Raw genomic sequence first — 20,910 nt, 5'->3', positions numbered from 1 at the left:
TCTTGATTGTATCCTGGTATATACATACAAAAAAAAACCCAGGAAATAGCTATAAAAGACATTTTTGAGATAATTGAGAACATTTGAATATAGACTGCATATTAAATGAATTTATAGAATAATTGTTAATTTCTTAGGTGTGATAATAATATTGATAATGATATTGTCATACCAGAAGATGTCTTACATTTTCTTAGGCAGTGCATACAGAAATATTTAGGGGTGAAGTGGCTTGACATTTGCAACTTACAAATGTTCAGCAAAAATCAAGGTGAACATAAATATGGTTATGTATGTATACACTTAGTCGTGCAGTAATGTCCAACTCTTTGTGACCCTTTGGGCTGTAGCCAGCCAGGCTCCTCCATCCATGGCATTCTCCAGGCAAGAATACTGGAGTGGGTTGCCATTTCCTCCTCCAGGGGAGGAGTCCTTTTACTCTATAACATCACCCTGCGTTTCATTTCTTTCCCCTTGACTTTTATTTGAGGAAGGAATTAGTTCATAAATCCTATAGAACTTCCTTCATTTAGGATTTGGCTGATGGTATCCCCATGGTGTTTAGTTAGATCTAAAAAATTGATTTGATTATGATCTGAAAATTTTTTCCAAGAATACTCCCTAGATGATGCTGTAGCGTGTGTGTGTGTGTATGGAGAGGAGTCACCCTTATTTCTATGTGAAAATCAACACACAACGTATCTCTTATACATTGTGTTAGGGAATGATGCTGTATATTTTGCATCACTCCAGGAGGAGCATGATGTCTGACTGTTCCACTTCTGGTGATTTTAAGTTTGATGGGTGGTTTGTGGTGGTGCCTGGGTTGGGAAGATCCCCTGGAGAAGGGAAAGGCTACCCACTCCAGTATTCCGGCCTGGAGAATCCCATGCAGTGTACCGTCCGTGGGGCCGCAGAGAGTCGGCCGCGACTGAGCGACTCACTTGCGGTGCTGTCATCCACTACCGTCAGTTTTCCTTATCGGTCTTTCATCCAACAGTGTTAGCAGCCATTGATGACTATTGCCTGGATCCATTATTTCATTAGGGGTTGCAAAACTGATTTTCAGATTCTATCAAACCTTTTGCATTTATTATCTATGATTCTTCTTGAAAGAATTTTCTCTAAAGCTGAATGGGTTGTTGTTTAATCGCTAAGTCATGTCTGACTCCTTTGCAATCCCATGGACTGTATCCCGCCAGGCTCCTCTGTCTGTGGGATTTTCCAGGAAGGAATACTGGAGTGGGTTGCCATTTCCTTCTCCAGGGGCTCTTCCCAACCCTGGGACTGAACCCGTGTCTCCTGCATTGGCAGACAGGGAAGCCCAGAAACTGAATGGAAAAGATGGGATTAATAGTTATTAATTTTTAGAATGAGGTGGCACCTCAGCAACCGCCAAAGCTGACAAAGAGGTTTTTTGCCTTCTTTTTTTTTTCTTTTTTTTTTAGGCAGGAATGTGATCCAATCTGTACTTTGAAACTGTGTTTAGACTAGGTTGGAGCAGGCAAAGACTATTGAAAGGTCAGAAGTCCGAGAGGCTAAGTGGACCAGGACAATGGGAGGGGACAGAACCAAGAGGAGCTGGCATCTAATCGGATGTGAGGATTTAGGTAATCAGAGAATACCTCCAGGTTGCTCTGATGGTGAGCACCAGAAGTATGATGCTGTTACAGAAGGTCCAAGTCTCAATCAAATTAACCCCTTCAGTGAGCCACACACAACTGAGAGACATTTTGTCTCACACTGTTCTCTATTACAGTTTTTAGTTAGAATTTAAGCAATAGTGGAGCAATGGTTCAGGTATCACCATGGTGTGAGGTGCAGCACATTGAGGAGGTGAAATGCTGGATCTCGTTTGCAGATGTCGAGTTTGAGGTGCTGCTGAAATATTCAAGAGTGAATGTAGAGCAGATCTCGGAAATGCAGGGGAGGTACTTGAAGGATGAGCTGGAATCCTCACACAAATGAGATGTGGGTCTTATCTGGAAATAAGCCCTGGTGCTTAACTTTGAATCCAAGAGCTTGCCGAGGAAGAGTACATAGAGGAAAGGGCTCAGAAACAAAAGTATGCTGGACATCTCCATTTAGATATTTACCCTTTATATCTACATGTCAGTCCACTCCCTAGCATCTGTGATTTCACGTCTGTGACCATGAGCTACTCCAGTCCTGACATTTCCTCAGAATGGTCACAGATACAGGGACAACAGTTGACAGGTGTACAGAGGCCCCACTGGCTTATACTAAATGCAGAACCCAGGTCTCCCGCATTACAGGTAGATTCTTTACCATCTGAGCCACCAGGGAAGCCCATTACTGGCTTATAGGACTAAAGTCCATGTAATGGGTAAAACTTGAGGCAAATCAGATATCTCAAATATGTGTGGCTCTTCAGGGGTCAATATGATTGAGACCTGTATTAGTTTCCTAGAGCTGCTGTAACCAAAGGACCACAAAACCGGCGGCTGAAAACAACACCTATTTATTTTCTTACAGTTCGGGAGGCCAGAGTTTCACTGGGCTCAAGTCAAAGTGTTGGCAGGGCTGTGCTCCTCTGGGCGCTCCTGTTTTGCATCCCGTGTTCAGCATTACCTGATTAAGTTCCAGCCACACAGGTCTGCTCAGGGTCACCTAAATAGGCTTTTGTGCTCAATGGCTCTTAGCTATGATTTCTACCTAAAATTCCCTTCAATCTTTTCCTTTTTTTTTGTAAAATAACAGCTGTATTGAGACATAATTTTGCATACTGTAAAATTCACCCCATTTAAAGTATACAGTTCAGTGGTGTTTAGTATATTCAGAGTTGTGCAGCCATCACTACAATCAATTTCAAAACACTTTCATCTCCCCAGAAAGAAACCCTGTACTTGTTAGCAGGCTTTCCTCCTCTTCCCCGAATTCTCTGCAACCACTCATCCACTTTCAGTCTCCATAGACTTGCCTGCTTGGGACATTTCATTAAAGTGGAATCATACAACACAATCATACAACATGTGATCACTTTCACTTACTATGTTTTCAAGTGTCGTCTATGATATAGCTTGGGTGGAAATGCCTTTCCCTTCTGTTGCCAAATAATATTCAGCTACATGGATACATTACATTTAATTCACCTACTCATCAGCTGGTGGACATTTGGGTTTCTGTTTTCTGGCTATTATGAATACTGCTATGAATATTCGTGTGCAAGTTTTATGTGAACGTTTCCATTTCTCCTGGGCATATACCTAGGAGTAGAAACATGGGTCTTACCGTAACTCCTTCCTAGTGACTTTGGATATGAAAATGATGGTCAGAGCCCAAATTCAGTGTTGCTACCATAGTGTTTTCCCAGCTCCCATACCAAATGAAGCTTCTCCCTAGTACTGCTAGTGCTTAGTACTTCAATATGGTACTTATCAGTTTGCCTTGGCACTCAGTTATTCCTGTGTGGGTGTCCCCCTCCTTGTAAATTTCTGGAAAGGAGGGACAGTTGATTTACCTTAAGGAAGCAAGTGTATTACTCTGCATAAAGCAGGAACTCTCTAAGTGCTTTTTAATTAGTAGGGAATAAAAGTGCCAAGAATTTTATATGCCTGATCCTATAAAATGTGTCTGGTATGAAATAATGTTCATTGTAAAATTTCAACAATTAAATGTTGGTAAATAACACTTGAAGGTGGGTAGGTAAACCTTTGGTATATTAAAATCTCTTTATTTTGAATTTTAGAAGCTCTGGTATTTTGAGTTTATAATGAGGAAAATCAAACATTTTAGAAATTCTAGATAGGACTTTGAAAATAAACATAGTATTAACATAATATGGTCAGAAGTAAATGACAACCTGACCTGTTAAAATTTATGTTTCAAATGTCACATATGTTCTAAAGCAAGTTTAAAAATTCTTTTCAGTATTTTGCACTCTTTGGTTTTCATTATCGTCTGGTTATGAACTTGTAAAAGGTGTTTATGAATAAAAGGAAGCTTTTACTCATACTGAAAATCTGCAGTTTTCATTGGTGGTGGTAAGAATAGAGGGATGTCTCCCACTCTCCAAGGCAGGCTGAGTGCTGGCCTCTGGCCTGGAAATGCAGACCACAACTCTGGTGGACTCATGGGTTCCGTCAAGGTTATTCCTATTCTGTTAATGAATATATTCACGAACATATTTAAAATACTCTGGGCCACTGGGCAGGTATCCCCATAGTACAAGGAGAAAAAGAAGCCAGTTCCTAACTCCATTCTGTCTGAAAGAATCCACATGGCTTTGGGTCTGACAGAATGAATGTCAGTATGATGGCTAAAATGACAGGCAAGCATGTGATTGTAACTGCAAGAAGATGTACTCATGTTTTATCTGTTAATACAGTGTTACTATTTTTTACATGAAAAAGGTAAATATCAAAACAGTATTGTCCAACTATATGTCCAATATTTTACATATGTATTTATACTCATAAAAATAATAATTCAGTTTATAGACGAAGAACTGAGGCCCAGACATTGACTAGGTTTTCAAACTCTACTGCATGTTGGTATCAAGGATAGTGGTGCTCAGGCCAGAGTGATCAATTATATAGATTCTCTGGAAGTATGATAATCTTTGTATTATCATTTTTTTAAAGCTCTCCAAGTTAAACTTGAGGACAAGTGAATTAGGTCATATTAGGTCAGAGGTTAATACAACTCATACTATTGATAACTTGGGTAAGTGTAGGTTAGCTTCTGCTATGTTCTCAAGTATGCTGTTTATAAGAGGCTGATCTCTTGCTCAGTGCTTCAGAAAGGTGAGCTATAAAACTGTACAGGTAAGGTCATAACTTGATCCAAAGAACAGTTGTGCTCTGGTTTAACCTAGAGCACTAGTTCTTATCCATGGGTGATAAGCAGACTCAGAACTTTAAAATAAAAAGATATATAGAAACTATCCTAGATTAGCTGAATCAAGTCACTAAGGGTAGTACCTGAGCTTGGGAACTTTAAAAAAGGTTCATGATTTTGATGCCCAAACTTACATGGAGCTCTCTAGGAATGTGCCACATGGTGTGTCTCTAGCTGTATTTGGTTAAGTTATAGGGAAGCAGAATTCAGCTTAAGACAGAAAAAAAACTTTAAAATGACTTAGTGCTACCCAGCTCTTTTAAGGCAGTGAGCTCTCTGCGGTTGGACAAATCAAGGTAGAAATAGGATTACCACCTGCTGGGAATGTTGACAAACGATAAGGAATTTGGATCACCTGATGTTTCAGGTTACTCCCAACTATTGTTTCTTTAGCCAAAACTTGCAATGGATACACACACTGCCATGAAAACTCATGATTTTGTGGAATATAATTACTTTGTCTCTAAAACTCATTAGATTTAAGTACTACTACTGGAACCTTGCCTCTGACATTACTCTCATTGAGGGGAATACTTTTCACCTCCTCCTCATGCTTGCATGCAGGGAAGGGAACCTCTTCTTGCTCCTTGGAAGACAGAATTGTGGGAAGCAGTTCTGCGAGCCTGTATTTGTTCCTTCTCAACAGAGCTGAATCTCTCCTGATGAGTGGTTTTGGGAAAATGAACTGAGGATGCGCGCCTCTCCTCTGCCCCGAGGGTTGGCTCTCTCGCCTTGACAGCTGACATGGGCTCTATCCTTCCTCTGAGGCAAGGTCTGCAGCCCTCTCTAAGCAGGGAGATCTCACAGGGAGTGTGGCTGGAGAACAAGTCAAGTAGCTCTTCATTCCGTTAGTAATAAAACTGATATTTTGATCTCAAACTCCCACGTCTTATTTCTCAATTTGTTCCAAAGTGAAGAAGGGAGTAAGAGAGCTGGTGTCCTTAAACCCCATAAACGTCAGGACAGAGTCATGAACTGTAACTGCTGGTTTCTATAATACTTGTGCTCTGCCATGGCTTTCCATTATATGTTGAAGTTAGTAAACAATTATATTCTAAAGTACAAAGTACTTCTAATGTACAAAAAGAACAAAACATATGAATATGAAGTCCCCTTTCTTTACTGGCATCAAAAATGTGGGAATTCTAACAGGCCAACTATCTGTCTTTAGGAAACAAGAACATTTGCCAAGCTTCCACTTTGTTGAGAATAATCTTAGTCATGATCTGCAGAAGTTGGTCCTGGACAATTTGAAGACAGGTCTTCTTTATCTGTAATTCATGCGAGGAAAAGAAACAATTAATACAAATTGCACAGTAAACTATTTTAGGAAATTGTTCCAGCATAACATGTATTTTGTAGTTGTGTCTGCTTCCTTACTCTGCTAAACAAACCAGGAAAAGATACAATAACCCCAAATTCTTCACTCAAGTACACAGTCCTTAGGTTTAAGTTAAAGCTGGCTTGGGCAAGTGCTAGAAAAGAAAGCACTTGTGTCTTTAAGACATCTGACATGTTTTAACCATTTCTTTCCTTACAATGAAAAAAAAATGGAGTGGATTTCAACATCCTGATTTTTATGGTTCACAGACAATATTCTACCTAAGTACAAAAAAATTAGTTCTAAAAATTTACTATATCTTTCTGGTAGCTGAAAAATTGTGGAAAAATAAAGCATGAAAAAATGTATCATCTTCAACTGATTGCAAAATTCTTTCTTGTGGAATAGAAGACTGAAAAATTCCCTTCTGCACATTCAGTGTCTGAAAAGTTAAAGGCACCTTTAACCCTCAGTTCTTTCTCTACCCCCTATTTCTTTAAAGCATTCATCCAACGTTGCCCTTTGGATGGAATAAAAAATTTCCATTGTCTATGGAAATATGACTTTCATAAAAAAAAAAAAATCAAAGCTGAAATCAAAGAGCATTTGTATCCAATAGTTTTCAAAAGTATAAAGTATCTTCTTACCTTCATAGGCTGTTCCACACCAAATACAATACAGATGTTCTTCTCTTAAATAACTAGTCAGTATTTGTAATTTTTCCAGTACCTAGGATACAAGCACAGTAATGGTTTACACCGAACAGAACTTTTGTTTTTAGGTCTCTTAGATTATGCTGAATTACCCCAAGGCCATAAATCTTCTGATACACTCTCAGTCAGTTAGGAGAGGTGTCAAGGGCGGAATATATTAGAACATGTCCCAGTTTACTAGCTGCCCTGTTTCACTTCTGTCAGACACAACACAGACCACTTGTTAACATTTCAACAATAGACTGTGGCTGGCTCTATTAGAATCAGCATCCTTTAAAGACCCCTCCCATTAATAGTTTCAAAGAATCTGGGTGAAACTCTCACTCTGCCACTAGAGTTCTCATCAATGGTTTCCCAGTTAGGTGGAACATACATTTTTCCAATTGTGAATGTTTCCAACACACTCTTTTATACAAGTAACCATGGAAATGTGTATTCTTTTCTTGAAAACTCTCTACTTACTTTGAATTGTGTTTTTTGACTTTGTTTTGTTTGTGGCTGAGTTGGGGGGAGGAGGTACTCAGAATTACTTGAAGAGGTTCAATAGCAAACAAGGTAGAAATCAACATAATTTACACTGGCAGCTTATACATCATCCAAACTGAGGTGAGAGGGGTAAACTGAAGCTAAAAGGGCCATTTACATGAAGTTTTGATTTAGGGTTAATAAAATAAACCTATAATGTAGCAGCTCTCAACTAGGAGTGATTTTTTTCCCTCAGGTGAAAATTTAGCAATGTCTGGAGACATAAGAAAGCCTTTCTCAGTGATCAAAGCAAAGAAATAGAGAAAAACAATAGAAGGGAAAGACTAGAGATCTCATCAAGAAAATTAGAGATATCAAGGGAACATTTCACGCAAAGGTGGGCACAATAAAGGACAGAAACGGTATGGACCTAACAGAAGCAGAAGATATTAAGAAGAGGTGGCAAGAATACACAGAACTATACAAAAAAGATCTTTGTGACCCAGACAACCACAATGGTGTGATCACTCACCTAGAGCCAGACAGCCTGGAATGTGAAGTCAAGTGGGCCTTAGAAAGCATCACTACAAACAAAGCCAGTGGAGGAGATAGAATCCCAGTTGAGCTCTTTCAAATCCTAAAAGATGATTCTGTAAAAGTGCGGCACTCCATATGCCAGCAAATTTGGAAAACTTGGCAGTGGCCACAGGATTGGAAAATGTCAGTTTTCATTCCAATCCCAAAGAAAGGCAATGCCAAAGAATATTCAAACTACTGCACAATTACACACATCTCACATGCTAGCAAAGTAATGCTCAAAATTCTCCAAGCCAGGCTTCAACAGTACATGAACCATGAACTTCCAGATGTTCAAGCCAGATTTAGAAAAGGCAGAGGAACCAGAGATCAAATTGCCAACATCCATTGGATCACTGAAAAAGGAAGAGAGTTCCAGAAAAACATCTATTTCTGCTTTACTGACTATGCCAAAGCCTTTGACGGTGTGGATCACAACAAACTGCAGAAAATTCTTCGAGATGGGAATACCAGACCACCTGAGCTGCCTCCGAGAAATATTTATTCAGGTCAAGAAGCAACAGTTAGAACTGGACATGGAACGATAGACTGGTTCCAAATCGGGAAAGGAGTATGTCAAGGCTGTATATTGTCACACTGCTTATTTAACTTATATGCAGAGTATATCGTAAGAAAGGCTGGACTGGAAGAAGCACAAGCTGGAATCAAGAGTGCCGGGAGAAATATCAATAACCTCAGATATGCAGATGACACCACCCTTATGGCAGAAAGCGAAGAAAAACTAAACAGCCTCTTGATGAAAGTGAAAGAGGAGAGTGGAAAAGCTGGCTTAAAACTCAACATTCAGAAAACTAAGATCATGGCATCTGGTCTCATCACTTCATGGCAAATAGATGGGGAAACAATGGAAACAGTGAGACTTTATTTTGAGGGGCTCCAAAATCACTGCAGATGGTTACTGCAGCCATGAAATTAAAAGATGCTTGCTCCTTGGAAGAAAAGCTATGACCAACCTAGACAGCATATTAAAAAGCAGAGACATTACTTTTCCAACTAAGGTCCGTCTAGTCAAAGCTATGGTTTTTCCAGTAGTCGTGTATGAATGTGAGAGTCAGACTATAAAGAAAGCTGAGCACCGAAGAATTGGTGCTTTTGAAATGTGGTGTTGGAGAAGACTCTTGAGAGTCCCTTCGACTGCAAGGAGATCCAACCAGTCCATCCTAAAGGAAATCAGTCCTGAATATTCATTGGAAGGACTGATGCTGAAGTTGAAACTCCAATACTCTGGCCACCTGATGCGAAGAACTGACTCACTGGAAAAGACCCTGATTCTGGGAAAGACTGAGGGCAGGAGGTGAAGGGGACAACGGAGGATGAGATGGCTGGATGGCATCACCAACTCTATGGACATGAGTTTGAGTAAACTCTGAGAGTTAGTGATGGACAGGGAAGGCTGGTGTATTGCAGTCCATGGGGTTGCAAAGAGTTGGACATGACTGAGCAACTGAACTGAGCTGGAGACATTTTTGGTTGTCACAAGAGGGATGTGCAGTGGATGGTGGATGGAGGCCATAGATGCGATGAAACAACTTACAATGTACAGAACAGCCCCACAACAAACAATTACCCGGTTCAAAATGTTAATTGTGCCAAGGCTGAGATACCTAGCTTAAAGAACTGGTGCTAAAACATACATTTAATGTGGCTGATTCATGTTGGTGTCTGGCAGACGTTTATACAATATTGTAAAGCAATTATCCTCCCCCACTCCAAAAAATACCAAACAAACCATACACTTAAATCTTCACTCTTATATTCATCTTCATCTTGTTCTTCCTCTGTCTCTTCTTCAGTTTCCTCTTCAGGCCTCAACCAGTACCAGGCCTCCCTGGGAACTTCAATATTCTGAAAATGGAGAATTATTCCTAATTAAACAAAGCTAAACATAAAGATTATCACAAGTTTGTTCATGTCAACATGAATTCACTCTTTCAACTAAATATTTACTGCTTTAAATTCCACACCATGGAACAGTGCATGTGAGTTCAGTTGCTCAGTTGCGTCTGACTCTGACCCCAGGCTCTTCTGTCCGTGGAATTTTCCAGCTTAGAATACTAGTGTGGGTTGCCATTTCCTTCTCCAGGAGATCTTCCTGACCCAGGCATCAAACCTGAGTCTCCTGTGTCTCCTGCATTGAGGATTCTTTACCACTGAGCCACCTGGGAAACCCTGTACTATGGAACTATAGGGATGCAAAGCCCCGTTAGAATACTGCCTCCCAACTGCTGACAATCTAGTAGGGAAAAGAAGCTATGGGGATAAGTGGCTGAATGGGTATAAAATGATACACATAGCTAAGAAATCTTAAGTATCATGACATATATTCAAAATAACATGCTATGGAAATACTGAAAAGTGAGAGATTGCTTCCAGCGATCTATTTATATAAGGGAAATTTCAGAAACAATTTTTGAGACTTTAAATGAAGTCACTTTATTTTGCTGGTAGGTGAACCATCAAAATAAAAAAATTAAAGAAGAATCAAATCAAAAATTGAATTTTGAGGACTACTGAAATCTGAAATAGCATTCTACATGATTTTACTAGTTACAGACATGGAAGTTACTGAATATGGACTGAAAATAGGCTATTCTGATTGGCCAAACATTCAAATGAACAGAATTTCCACATGTAATAGTTTGAGTAATCAATATTCAAATAAATGGAGAACAGTTAAGTGAAAAACGGTATTTCATGCTTAAAGATCATTCAGAATATGTTCCTACAGTGAACAAGTCATTATTGTGCATACCAGTTATCACAGATCAACAGTGCATCTGAAAGTTTTAACAGGCAGATACACTAAGCTTGGAATTCTCTCTCTCTCTTTAAAAATAAATGGGACATTCCTGGTGGTCCAGTGGTTAAGACTCAACACTTCTAATGCAGAGGGTACACTTCCAATGCAGAGGGCACAAGTTTGACCCCTGGCCACACATGCTGTGTGGTGAGGCCAAAAAAAACATACACGGTAAATCATACTGGGTGCCAAAATACTTTACCAACCTGAAAGCAGGTAAAAGGATTACCTTCTGAGTATCCAGTTGTTGACAGGCTCTCTGACTTCTTCTAAGATCTCCTTCTAGCTTCATTTCATCTTGCTTATTTTTAAGTCGAATTCTAATTCAAAGAAAAAAATAGTACACTAGAGGTTTGTGCTCTCGTAATCCATGTTAAATGCCCAAATACCAGGAAACATACCATAATAAAGGAACAATGAAACTAAAGACAGCTCAGTTACCGAAACTGTTCTGCTGCTTTTTCTTCAGCTTGGCTTTTCATGTGAATCTTTCTTCTGTAGCTTTCCAATTTTTCCTCTGCTTTCCGTTTTAATAATGTCTCATGACCAATGCCACTTTTCCCTGCTCAAACAGGAAACACTGATGAGAAACTTACTGACTTTGTATGTCAAAATGCGACAACTTAAATTTTTTTTTTTGTGGCTATGCCTTGCAGCTGGCAGGATCTCAGTTTCCCACCCAGGAATTTAACCCAGGTCCTTGGCAGTGAAAGCATGGAGTCCTAACCACTGGACTGCCAGGGAATTACCTAAATGCTTACAAATTAAATGCAATTCTAACTGCAGTACAATCACTCAAAATCATGTGATAAGAAGGGCAGGAGAAAACACTGGAGTTTTTTTTTTAATCCAAATTCACAATTTGATTTTCACAAAGATTATCATTCTGATCTAAAAAGATGTCAATACTATACACATTTTTTTTTCAAATTGGGAAATACGTATCAACAGTCATGCTTTTATAGAAATATCATGAACAAATAAAAAATATGTATTTTTCTCTTTAATTTGTCCGATTATTAAGAGAAACATTTAGTGGATAAATCAGGATACTTTTAGGACATTCAACAGATAAAAATAGCTTTGTATTTTTGATGGTCACAACAATTTTCCCGTTACTTTTATGATTTAAATTTTATTTTATACTCATTAAAACTTACTTTTAGTTTAAAAGGTCTAGGAGTTTAAGAAACATTTTACATGATAAGAACTGTAATAGTGCCACCATAAAAAAACTATTTATTGAACAGTATATGTGCTATATTTAAGTATAAGTTGTTATTACCAGCAAACAGCCCCAACAGTAATTACACACCTGTTTTGACATTGAGAGGAATTGGTTCAACAATACCATCTCCTAAAAAAAAAGAGAACAAAACACAAATTACTTTAGAAATTCTTCCTCAGACTACTGGTAGATGCAGTATGCAACTTTACAATGTTCTATACATATCCCTTCCAGTTTCAGGGATACTCAAAATTGGAACTGAACATCAATACTCAACATCAACTACTTCCCTCGGCCTTCAAATACTAAGTCCTCAATAAAGCTGATGGACAGCCTCCAACGCCACCTAAATGTAGGAATTTTCACTGATACATATACAAGAGGCTGGCAGCCTTAAGAGGGAGCAAAGCCTTGCTAGGGAAGTCAAAGCAATGGCAATAAAGGAGAGAAGAAGAGAAAAACAGCTTACAGAAGACACTATGTATATGACCTCTATCTCTTAATAAGCAATCTCATTCCTAAAACAGGTGAGAACTGAGCCTCTCCAGCTGAGGGGTCATCCAGGCAGCTGCCACACGTACAGAGCAAGCAGGCCGGAGTCCTGCCATCATCTCTAGTGTTGCTCCCCTGTCCTTTGGGCCACTGAACTTTGCTTTAAGATATTTTTGATGTGGGTCATTTTCTAAAGTCTTTGTTTTGGTGTTTTTGCCACTTGGCATGTGGGATCTCAGCTTTCTGAACAGGGATCGAACCTGCCCCCTCTGCTTTGGAAGGTGAAGTCCCAACTACTGGACCACTAGGTAAGGCCCCCTTTCTGTTTTAAAGAAACATTGATTTATTTATTTGGCTGTGCTAGGTCTTAGTTGCAGCATGCAGCGATCCAGTTCCCTGACTGGGGACGGGGGTGCATCGGGAGCAGGGCGTTAGCCACTGAACCACCAGAGAATGCCTGGGGCCACTGCACTTCTTAACCCTTCTCCTGTCATCCTTCTTAGCTGCTGCCTCCTTGGCAAGCCTCATCCATCCCACTCCTTCAGGGCCAAGCTGGGCTGCTAAGCAGCTCTGGATGGCTTATGTCTGAAGTGGCTATGGGAAGATGGAAGTGCTCCATAAGCTTGCCAGCATACAAGAGACCAGGAAGCTTAAGTTGTTTCAGTTTCTGTGTAGATAGACAGTGAGGAAAGAGTCATCACTGGTCCCCATCAATAAGTTACCATTTGGTGGTTAAGGACAGCTGTTCATTTCCAGCTCTGACTCACCACTCTTGCCGAGGGCCTGACCACTTTTATACCCCATCTTCTGAAGCAGAGCAAACCCTTTGTTTTCGCAGCCGAGTGCTTTCTTCAACCCTGTGTCACGTCTCTCTTGTTCTTCTTCTTTTATACTCTTCTGTCTGTTTTTCAGATTCGCTTCCTGTCGCTTTTCTTCTTTTCGGCGGGCTTCCCGGATTTGCCTCAGCATTGGCAAGCCTGGTCTGATATCGTCTCTGAAGCATGACGGAAAAGGTTATTTTAGACTAGTACATGGAAGTTTCTCATAACTTTGCCACTTACTCACTTGAAACCACTTAATATTTCAGTGCTACCTTTAGAAGCATCTCTGTTATCACCACTATTAGAACGTAACCAATGTCCTGTGAGAATGGCTGTTTTGGTAAAAACGATGAAGGCTGGTATTAGATGGTAGGAAACAAAATGTAGAGTTGAAAAAATAAGAAATAGACTAATTTTTCTAGGAGGTTGGCAATAATAAAAGGCTACTCTCAAAAGTAGAAACAAGACGTGAAAAGATGAAATAAAGGAAAAGAGTAAAATGTCCTTGGTAGTGTGGAAGAAAAAGAAGTAAAATGCTTAGCATTAGAAGTATCTTTGTATCACAGACATGTAGGAAATGTTCTCATAAAGCAGTGAGACAAAATTTCCAACCTCACCTTTAGAATCAATGGCATTGCTTAAAAATCTCCAATTCCTTAATGTCTTACACATATCATTATATGGGGTGTGCACATTTACTCACTGGACATTAATGAAGGAATCAGACATATAGTCCTCCTCTTCTGCCATGTTCAACTTCATATGGTGAAAGTATCTACAAAGCAAACAGGATGAACAATTTTTTTTTAAGATGCAGATTCAAGGTTTTATTTCAAACCCCAGCATGACCACTTACTAGATGTGGGCAATCTTGAAAACATTACTGTACCTTCTTCTACCATCAATTTTTAAAATTTATTTTTAATTGAAGGATAACTGTCTTATAATGTTGTGCTGGTTTCTGCCACATGACAACATGAATCAGCCATAAGTATACACATGTCCCCTCCTTCTTGAACCTCCCTCCCAACCCCACCCCGTCCTGCCCTCACTCCATCCCTCCAGGTTGTCAGAGGGCACTGTGTTAAGCTCCCCGTGTTAGACAGCAGCTTCCTACTAGCTACCTATTTCACATATGGTGTGTGTGCATGAATGCTAAGTCACTTCAGTTGTGTCAGACACTTTGTGAACCTATGGATGGCAGCCTGCCAGGCTCCCCTGTCCATGTGATTCTCCAGGCAAGAACACTGGAGTGGGTTGCCATGCCCTCCTCCTGGGAATCTTCCCAACCTAGGGATAGAACCTGCATCTCTTACGTTCCCTGCATTGGCAGGTGGGTTCTTTGCCACTAGCACTACCTGGGAAATCCTTTACATATGGTAACAACTACTAATTTTCAGTTTACCAAAATGGAAATAAACTTGCATGCATCCTCAGCTGTGACCTTTCTCTAGAAGCCTACTCCATATTCAAGTGCTCTTTTGACATCCTTCTGGGTTGAGCCCTCAAACTCAACAATCCAAACAACTCATTCTCTCCCCCATGCTGATTGCCTTTATCTCTGTATTTGCAAATTAACGCTGCCACCATCTCCCCCTTCCTGACCTCTTATAAACCTCTGTCCACTCTTCTTCCACATTATCCCTCATGGGCATTTTTTTCTTACAGTTGTGACCACTACTTTAGTTCAGGCATTTCTTTCTCATCTGAATGTCACAACTGCTTCCTAATTGGTCTTGTTGCCTTTGGCCTCTCTTCTTCCAATCCAGAGAGGTCCTCTATGACCTCTCCAAAGTGGTTTTTTTTTTTTTTTTTTTTTAAATATAAGTCAGGGCATGTTACTTGCTGGTTTCAAATCCTTTAGCAACTTTTCCCCTGTGGGCAGTGGAGGAACCATCACTTTCACATGGAAGCAGAGAGATCCTCCGTAATCTGACCTGACTCTTTTTCAGGATTCATTACTCATGCCACATGGTCTCCTTGTCCTCTGAACACACTGCAGACAGTTCATTCCTCCTAGGCCTAGGCTACCCGCCTTTACAAAGGCCTGTCTTGACCACTCCAGGCCTCTCCACAGTACTTCATGTTCAAGCAGTTCATTGGTAACTAGATATAGTTAACACTTCACTTATATGGAAACACTTTTGAGGACTGTTTTAGCCAAAATAGTTAAAATCATGTAATAATTAGCCCTTAAAGGGATAAAATAATTATCCAGAAAAGTGCACTTCAAACTTTCCTGTGTATATGAACTGCCCTGGGATTTTCTTGGGGCTTCCCTGGTAGCTGAGCAGTAAAGAATCTGCCTGCAACGCAGGGGACGCAGGGAGACGTGGGTTCAATCCCTGGGTCAGAAAGATCCCCTGAAGAAGAGCACGGCAACTCACTCCAGTATTCTTGCCTGGAGAATCCCCATGGAGAGAAGAGCCTGGTAGGCTACAGTCAGTCCACAGGGTCGCAAAGAGTCGCAGAGTCAACTGAAGTGACTTTTAGCATGCAGCATGTTTCTCAAAATGCAGAGTCTGATTCTGAGCTCGAGTCCAAGGCTCTGCATTTCTAACAGCTTCCCAGGTGCTGTCAATGCTTCTGGTGTAGTTGCTGGATGCAAAATGGAGTCACTTGCTGCAGTGCACACATGCTGTTTCAGCCTGTTCATCATCCCTCCTTTTGGAACTCAGCCCTCTGCCTTCCTTGTGGTTCTACTGGAGGGTGGCAGTTAGTACTTCCTGAGGCATAAGGTGGCCAGTTATAGTACCCTATCCTAGTAAGAGGGGAGGGGATGGCCTAAACAGGGCAAATAAGCATCTCTTTCCCTGTTGTTGTTATTCAGTTGCTCAGTTGTGTCCGACTCTTTGAGACCCCATGGACTGCAGCACACCAGGCTTCCCTGTCCTTCACCATCTCCCGGAGTTGGCTTAACCTCATGTCCGTTGAGTCGGTGATGCCATTCAATCGTTTCATCCTCTGTCTCCCAATGAGTCGGCTCTGCGCATCAGGTGGCTACAGTATTGGAGCTTCAGCTTCAGCATCATTCCTTCTAATGAATATTTAGGGTTGATTTTCTTTAGGATTGACTGGTTTGATCTACTTGCAGTCCAAGGAATCCTCAAGGGTCTTCTTCAGCATAGCAGTTCGAAAGCATCAATTCTTCAGCGCTCAGCCTTCTTCATGATCCCACTCTCACATGACTAGTGGAAAAACCATAGCTTTGACTAGACGGACCTTAGTTGGAAAAGTAATGTCTCTGCTTTTTAATATTCTGTCTAGTTTGGTCACAGCTTTTCTTCCAAGGAGCAAGTGTCTTTTAATTTCATGGATGCAGTCACCATCTGCAGTGATTTTGGTGCCCCCCAAAATAATCTCTAACTGTTTCCATTGTTTCCCCATCTATTTGCCATGAAGTGATGGGACCAGATGCCATGATCTTAGTTTTCTGAATGTTGAGTTTTAAGCCAACTTTTTCATTCTCCTCTTTCACTTTCATCAAGAGGCTCTTAAGTTTTTCTTCGCTTTCTGCCATAGGGTGGTGTCATCTGCATTCAGTTCAGTTGCCAGTTAAGTCCGACTTTTTGGAAGCACCTTTATAGAGTGTGTTGAGTGCCAAGAGATTACTATGTCAGTCAGTTCAGTCACTCAGTCATATCCGCTCTTTGTGACCCCATGGACTGCAGCACACCAGGCCTCCCTGTCCATCACCAGCTCCTGGAGTTTACTTAAACTCATGCCCATTGAGTCGGTGATGCCATCCAACCATCTCATCCTCTGTTGTCCCCTTCTCCTCCTGCCTTCAATCTTTCCAAGCATTAGGGTCTTTTCAAATGAGTCAGCTGTTCGCATCAGGTGACCAATCTGTGTATCTGAGGTTATTAATACTTCTCCTGGAAATCTTGATTCCAGCTTGTGCTTCATCTAGCCCAACATTTTGCATCATGTACTCTGCTTATAAGCTAAATAAGCAGGGTGACAATATACAGCCTTGACATACTCCTTTCCCAATTTGGAACCAGTGTGTTGTTCCATGTCCAGTTCTAACTGTTGCTTCTTGACCTGTATACACATTTCTCAGGAGGCAGGTCAGATGGTCTGGTATTCCCATGTCTTTAAGAATTTTCCACAGTTTGTTGTGACCCACACAGTCAAAGGCTTTGATGTAGTGAATGAAACACCTACTTAATATATCAAACATTTTCATTCTATTTAATTACCATTAACGACTTCCCTGGTGGTCTAGTGGTTAAGCCTCTGTGCTCCCAACGCAGGGGTATGGGTTAAATCCTTGTCAAGGAACTAGATCCCCCATGCTACAACTAAGTAGTGCAGCCCTACAAATAAATAGATAAAAATAAAAAGAAATATTAATTACCATTAACAGCTCTGTAAGATAGGTACAATTGTACTGTGCTTAGTCACTCAGTCATGTCTGACTCTCTGTGACCGCATGAACTGTAGCCTGCCAGGTACAGTTAGTCCTGCTTTAATTAAGACTCAGTATAGGTAAATAATTTGCTTAATACCACACACACACACACAAATCATGTCTCAGAGCTGTTTCTACTGCAAATAGGATTAGATTATTTTTAAGGGACCTATTTAGCTCTAAAGGTCTATGCAGACAAGAATAGGGGTTACAGGTCATTTAAGCCCCCTTTTTATGGGTACAATATGTTTCCCAGCATCATCTATTTCCATGAAGCATAAGGATAAACTTCACAAGGTGATAATCCAGACAGAATGACAGTGGCTAGACAGCAATGGATTTCCCTGGTGGCTCAGATGGTAAAGCATCTGCCTACAATGTGGGAGACCCAGGTTTGATGGAAGACAGCAATGGAAGTGATGAGAAATCATTGGATTCTGGGTATATTCTGAAGATAGGGATAATGGGATTGGAGGTGGCATGTGAAAGATTGATGCCAACGGTGACCCTAACACTTTTGGTTTGACTATCTGGAAGAATGGAGTTACCAGTTCTTGGAAATGGTCAGATTGCAGCACCAGGTTTTGTTTTTGTTTGTTTTCTGGCAGAGAGCAGGGGGGAGGTGTCAACAAGAGTGCTGCTTCACCCCTGTGTTCATAGCAGCTCTTCACAATAGCCAAGACACGGAAATAACCTAAATGTCCGCTGACAGATGAATGGATAAAGAACAAAACAGTGCCATTTGCAGCAACATGGATGCAACGAGAAATAATCATACTAAGTGAAGCAAGTCAGAAGGAGAAAGACAAATCCCATATGAGACATGCTGCTGCTAAGTCACTTCTGTCGTGTCCGACTCTGTGCGACCCCATAGACAGCAGCCCACCAGTCTCCCCCATCCCTGAGATTCTCCAGGCAAGAACACTGGAGTGGGTTGCCATTTCCTTCTCCCATATGATATACGTGGAACCTAAAATATGACACAAATGAACCTATTTATTTATGAAACAGAGACAGAATCATGGACACAGAGAAAATATACTGGTGGTTGCCAAAGGGAGGAGGTAGGAAGACGGATGGGTTGGTAGCTTGGGAGTAGTAGATTCAAAGAGAATATATAAACAACACCTTACTGTATAGCACAGGGAATTACAGTCAATATTTTGTGATAAGCCATAATGGAAAAGAATATGGAAATATATATGTATGTATAAATGAGCCATTTTGCTGTAAGCAGTGGCTGTACATTGCAATACACAACATTGTAATTCAAACATACTCTAAAAAAAAAGTGATGCTTCGAATGTACTGAGAGTCTAATTACGCATCCAAGTGAAGAGATGGACTACGTAGCTGAATGCACAGCAGAAAGATGACAAGAGACGCCTCAGTCCCAAACACTCCCTGCAGGGACCGCCGATCCCTTCCCTCCTGGCGCCCCTCCTAGCTGCAATCGTCCCACAAACTTGATCACTCGTGGGTGGGAACATAGGAGATGGTGTGAGGGATAGTTACAGCCAGTGTACAGGTCACCACTGTTTATCATTCGACAGGCGCCCACAGCCCCTTACCTGGAAGCTCTACTCGCCCCAGGCCAGCTCTAGAGAGCGCTTGCAGCGCAGACACAGACCAACCTAAGGACCTCCCGGCCTCTGCTCGCTCCTGAGTTTCCGAAAACAGGATCAATTGGAAACCTGCGGCAGGAGGGGCTTGGCGGGCGCGGTTAAGTGCGCTTGCGCAGGATCAGCCTTCCGCGCACGCGCTCTCCCTGCGCTTCCTGCCGGCTGGAGTGTGGGAGGCGGGGCATCCGGGTCCCTCGGCGGCTGCTTCAGGCCCTGGAGCTCTGCTGAGGCGCCCCTGCCAGAAATAGGAGGTGAGGCCGCCGAGTCTGCAGCTAGAGCCTGCGCGTTGACACATCCCCTTCCCCAAAGTCCCCGCCACCACGTTGTCAGAGGGCTGGGGACGGAATCCCAGTTCGTAATGAACACTTTCACTTTTCAGCCGCCGACTCCTGGGGTTGACAGCCCGGGTGACCGGCGCCCAGGCCTGCGGCGCCTCCTGCATTTCCCCCAGGCCCGGCGCAGCGCTTCGGTTCTCATAATAGTCGGGTTTACCCGGACCAGCTGCGCGCGCGGCCTCTGCCAGCTGCGTTCCTGCACCTCCCCCCCCGGCGTTGCAGCTGAACCTTCGGCCGCGGGTATCTGGCCTCCCGCCGCCACCTCATCCCCCCAAGGAAGACTCTCAGAGGCTTCCAGGGTGGCATCTTTCTGCTGGGACGCCTTGAAGTCCTCCTGGGGCAGGTGCAGCAGGGGGAGGGTGCTGTGCATCGAGCAGAAGGACAGAAAAAAGGAGGGTGGGTTGTCATGCTCGGCTGATGTTTGATATTGGTGTTTCGGTTTTCCGTTTATGAAATGGGTAAAGGACATATGTTTTTGTTCTGGAACCATGCCTTTTTTGCACTGATTATTTTAATTTTCCTTTGACCCCATTATCCATTCTTCCTCAACAAGCATGACTTTCATTTGTTTTTATTTGCACCCTTATCCTTTAAAATCAGTTTCTCAGGGTTTGCCTCAAAGAAGTTACGTACCTGTCCTCCAAGTGAGATGAGAAATAAAGCCTTGTATTTCTTTTCTTAGTGATTATATTCATGAAGCTTGACTTTTAACATGAACAGGTCCTTACAAGAATTTTAAAATTGTTTATTTAAGGTGTGAATTTAAAACTTCAGTCATGGAGTTAGCCCACAGTTTATTGCTCAATGAAGAAGCTTTGGCTCAAATCACTGAAGCAAAGAGACCAGTTTTTATCTTTGAATGGTTGCGATTTCTTGATAAAGTCTTGGTTGCTGCCAACAAGGTATGGTATTGCTTTTTATCTAGTTAATGTGTAAAGAATATTATGTGTACATGATTTGTAAGAAAGCACATTATGTTTTGGAGGTTGTGGGTCACTTGAAAATATTACACTGTAGTAAAAAATTTCTTGTCTGTCCTTTTTCTATCCTGTGGCAAAAACTGAAACCTCATTTAAATCCAGCTTATTGCTTGGATAGAGGCTTCATATTTCTTCCTGGACATCTAAATTTGAGTGGAGAAAAAGATTATGTGACTCTTATCACCTTAAATTCATTATCTCCAACTTCAAGTGGTCCCTTAGTGCTGTGTAGCAGTTTCAGTATCTTCGCTTGTCTCTC

At 41.4% G+C, this 20,910-nt stretch overlaps 2 protein-coding genes across 2 annotated transcripts in view; one reads left to right on the top strand and one right to left on the bottom strand.

The window, feature by feature from the left end:
• Positions 1-5,997: 5,997 nt before the first annotated feature.
• Positions 5,998-19,421, bottom strand: GPATCH11 (G-patch domain containing 11). Its single transcript, XM_052649172.1, has 9 exons — positions 19,286-19,421; positions 14,001-14,072; positions 13,244-13,470; positions 12,072-12,113; positions 11,198-11,318; positions 10,986-11,076; positions 9,691-9,801; positions 6,829-6,910; positions 5,998-6,131 (listed from the first exon to the last, which is right to left on the bottom strand). The coding sequence occupies exons 2-9, from the start codon at positions 14,057-14,059 to the stop codon at positions 6,076-6,078; spliced, it is 789 nt and encodes a 262-aa protein (XP_052505132.1). The 5' UTR covers positions 14,060-14,072; positions 19,286-19,421; the 3' UTR covers positions 5,998-6,075.
• Positions 19,422-19,514: 93 nt separating this feature from the next.
• HEATR5B (HEAT repeat containing 5B) overlaps positions 19,515-20,910 on the top strand; it is a 99,202-nt gene continuing 97,806 nt past the window's right edge. Inside the window, exons 1-2 of the mRNA XM_052648585.1 lie at positions 19,515-19,587; positions 20,426-20,573. Coding sequence (XP_052504545.1) covers positions 20,448-20,573 — 126 coding nt within the window. The 5' untranslated portion in view covers positions 19,515-19,587; positions 20,426-20,447. The remainder of the gene's footprint in view (positions 19,588-20,425; positions 20,574-20,910) is intronic.

The sequence above is a fragment of the Budorcas taxicolor genome, chromosome 11, assembly GCF_023091745.1.
Source record: "Budorcas taxicolor isolate Tak-1 chromosome 11, Takin1.1, whole genome shotgun sequence".
Classification (NCBI taxonomy): domain Eukaryota; kingdom Metazoa; phylum Chordata; class Mammalia; order Artiodactyla; family Bovidae; genus Budorcas; species Budorcas taxicolor.
Note: the sequence above shows the minus strand (reverse complement) of the source record. Positions and strands in the feature narration are given on the sequence as shown.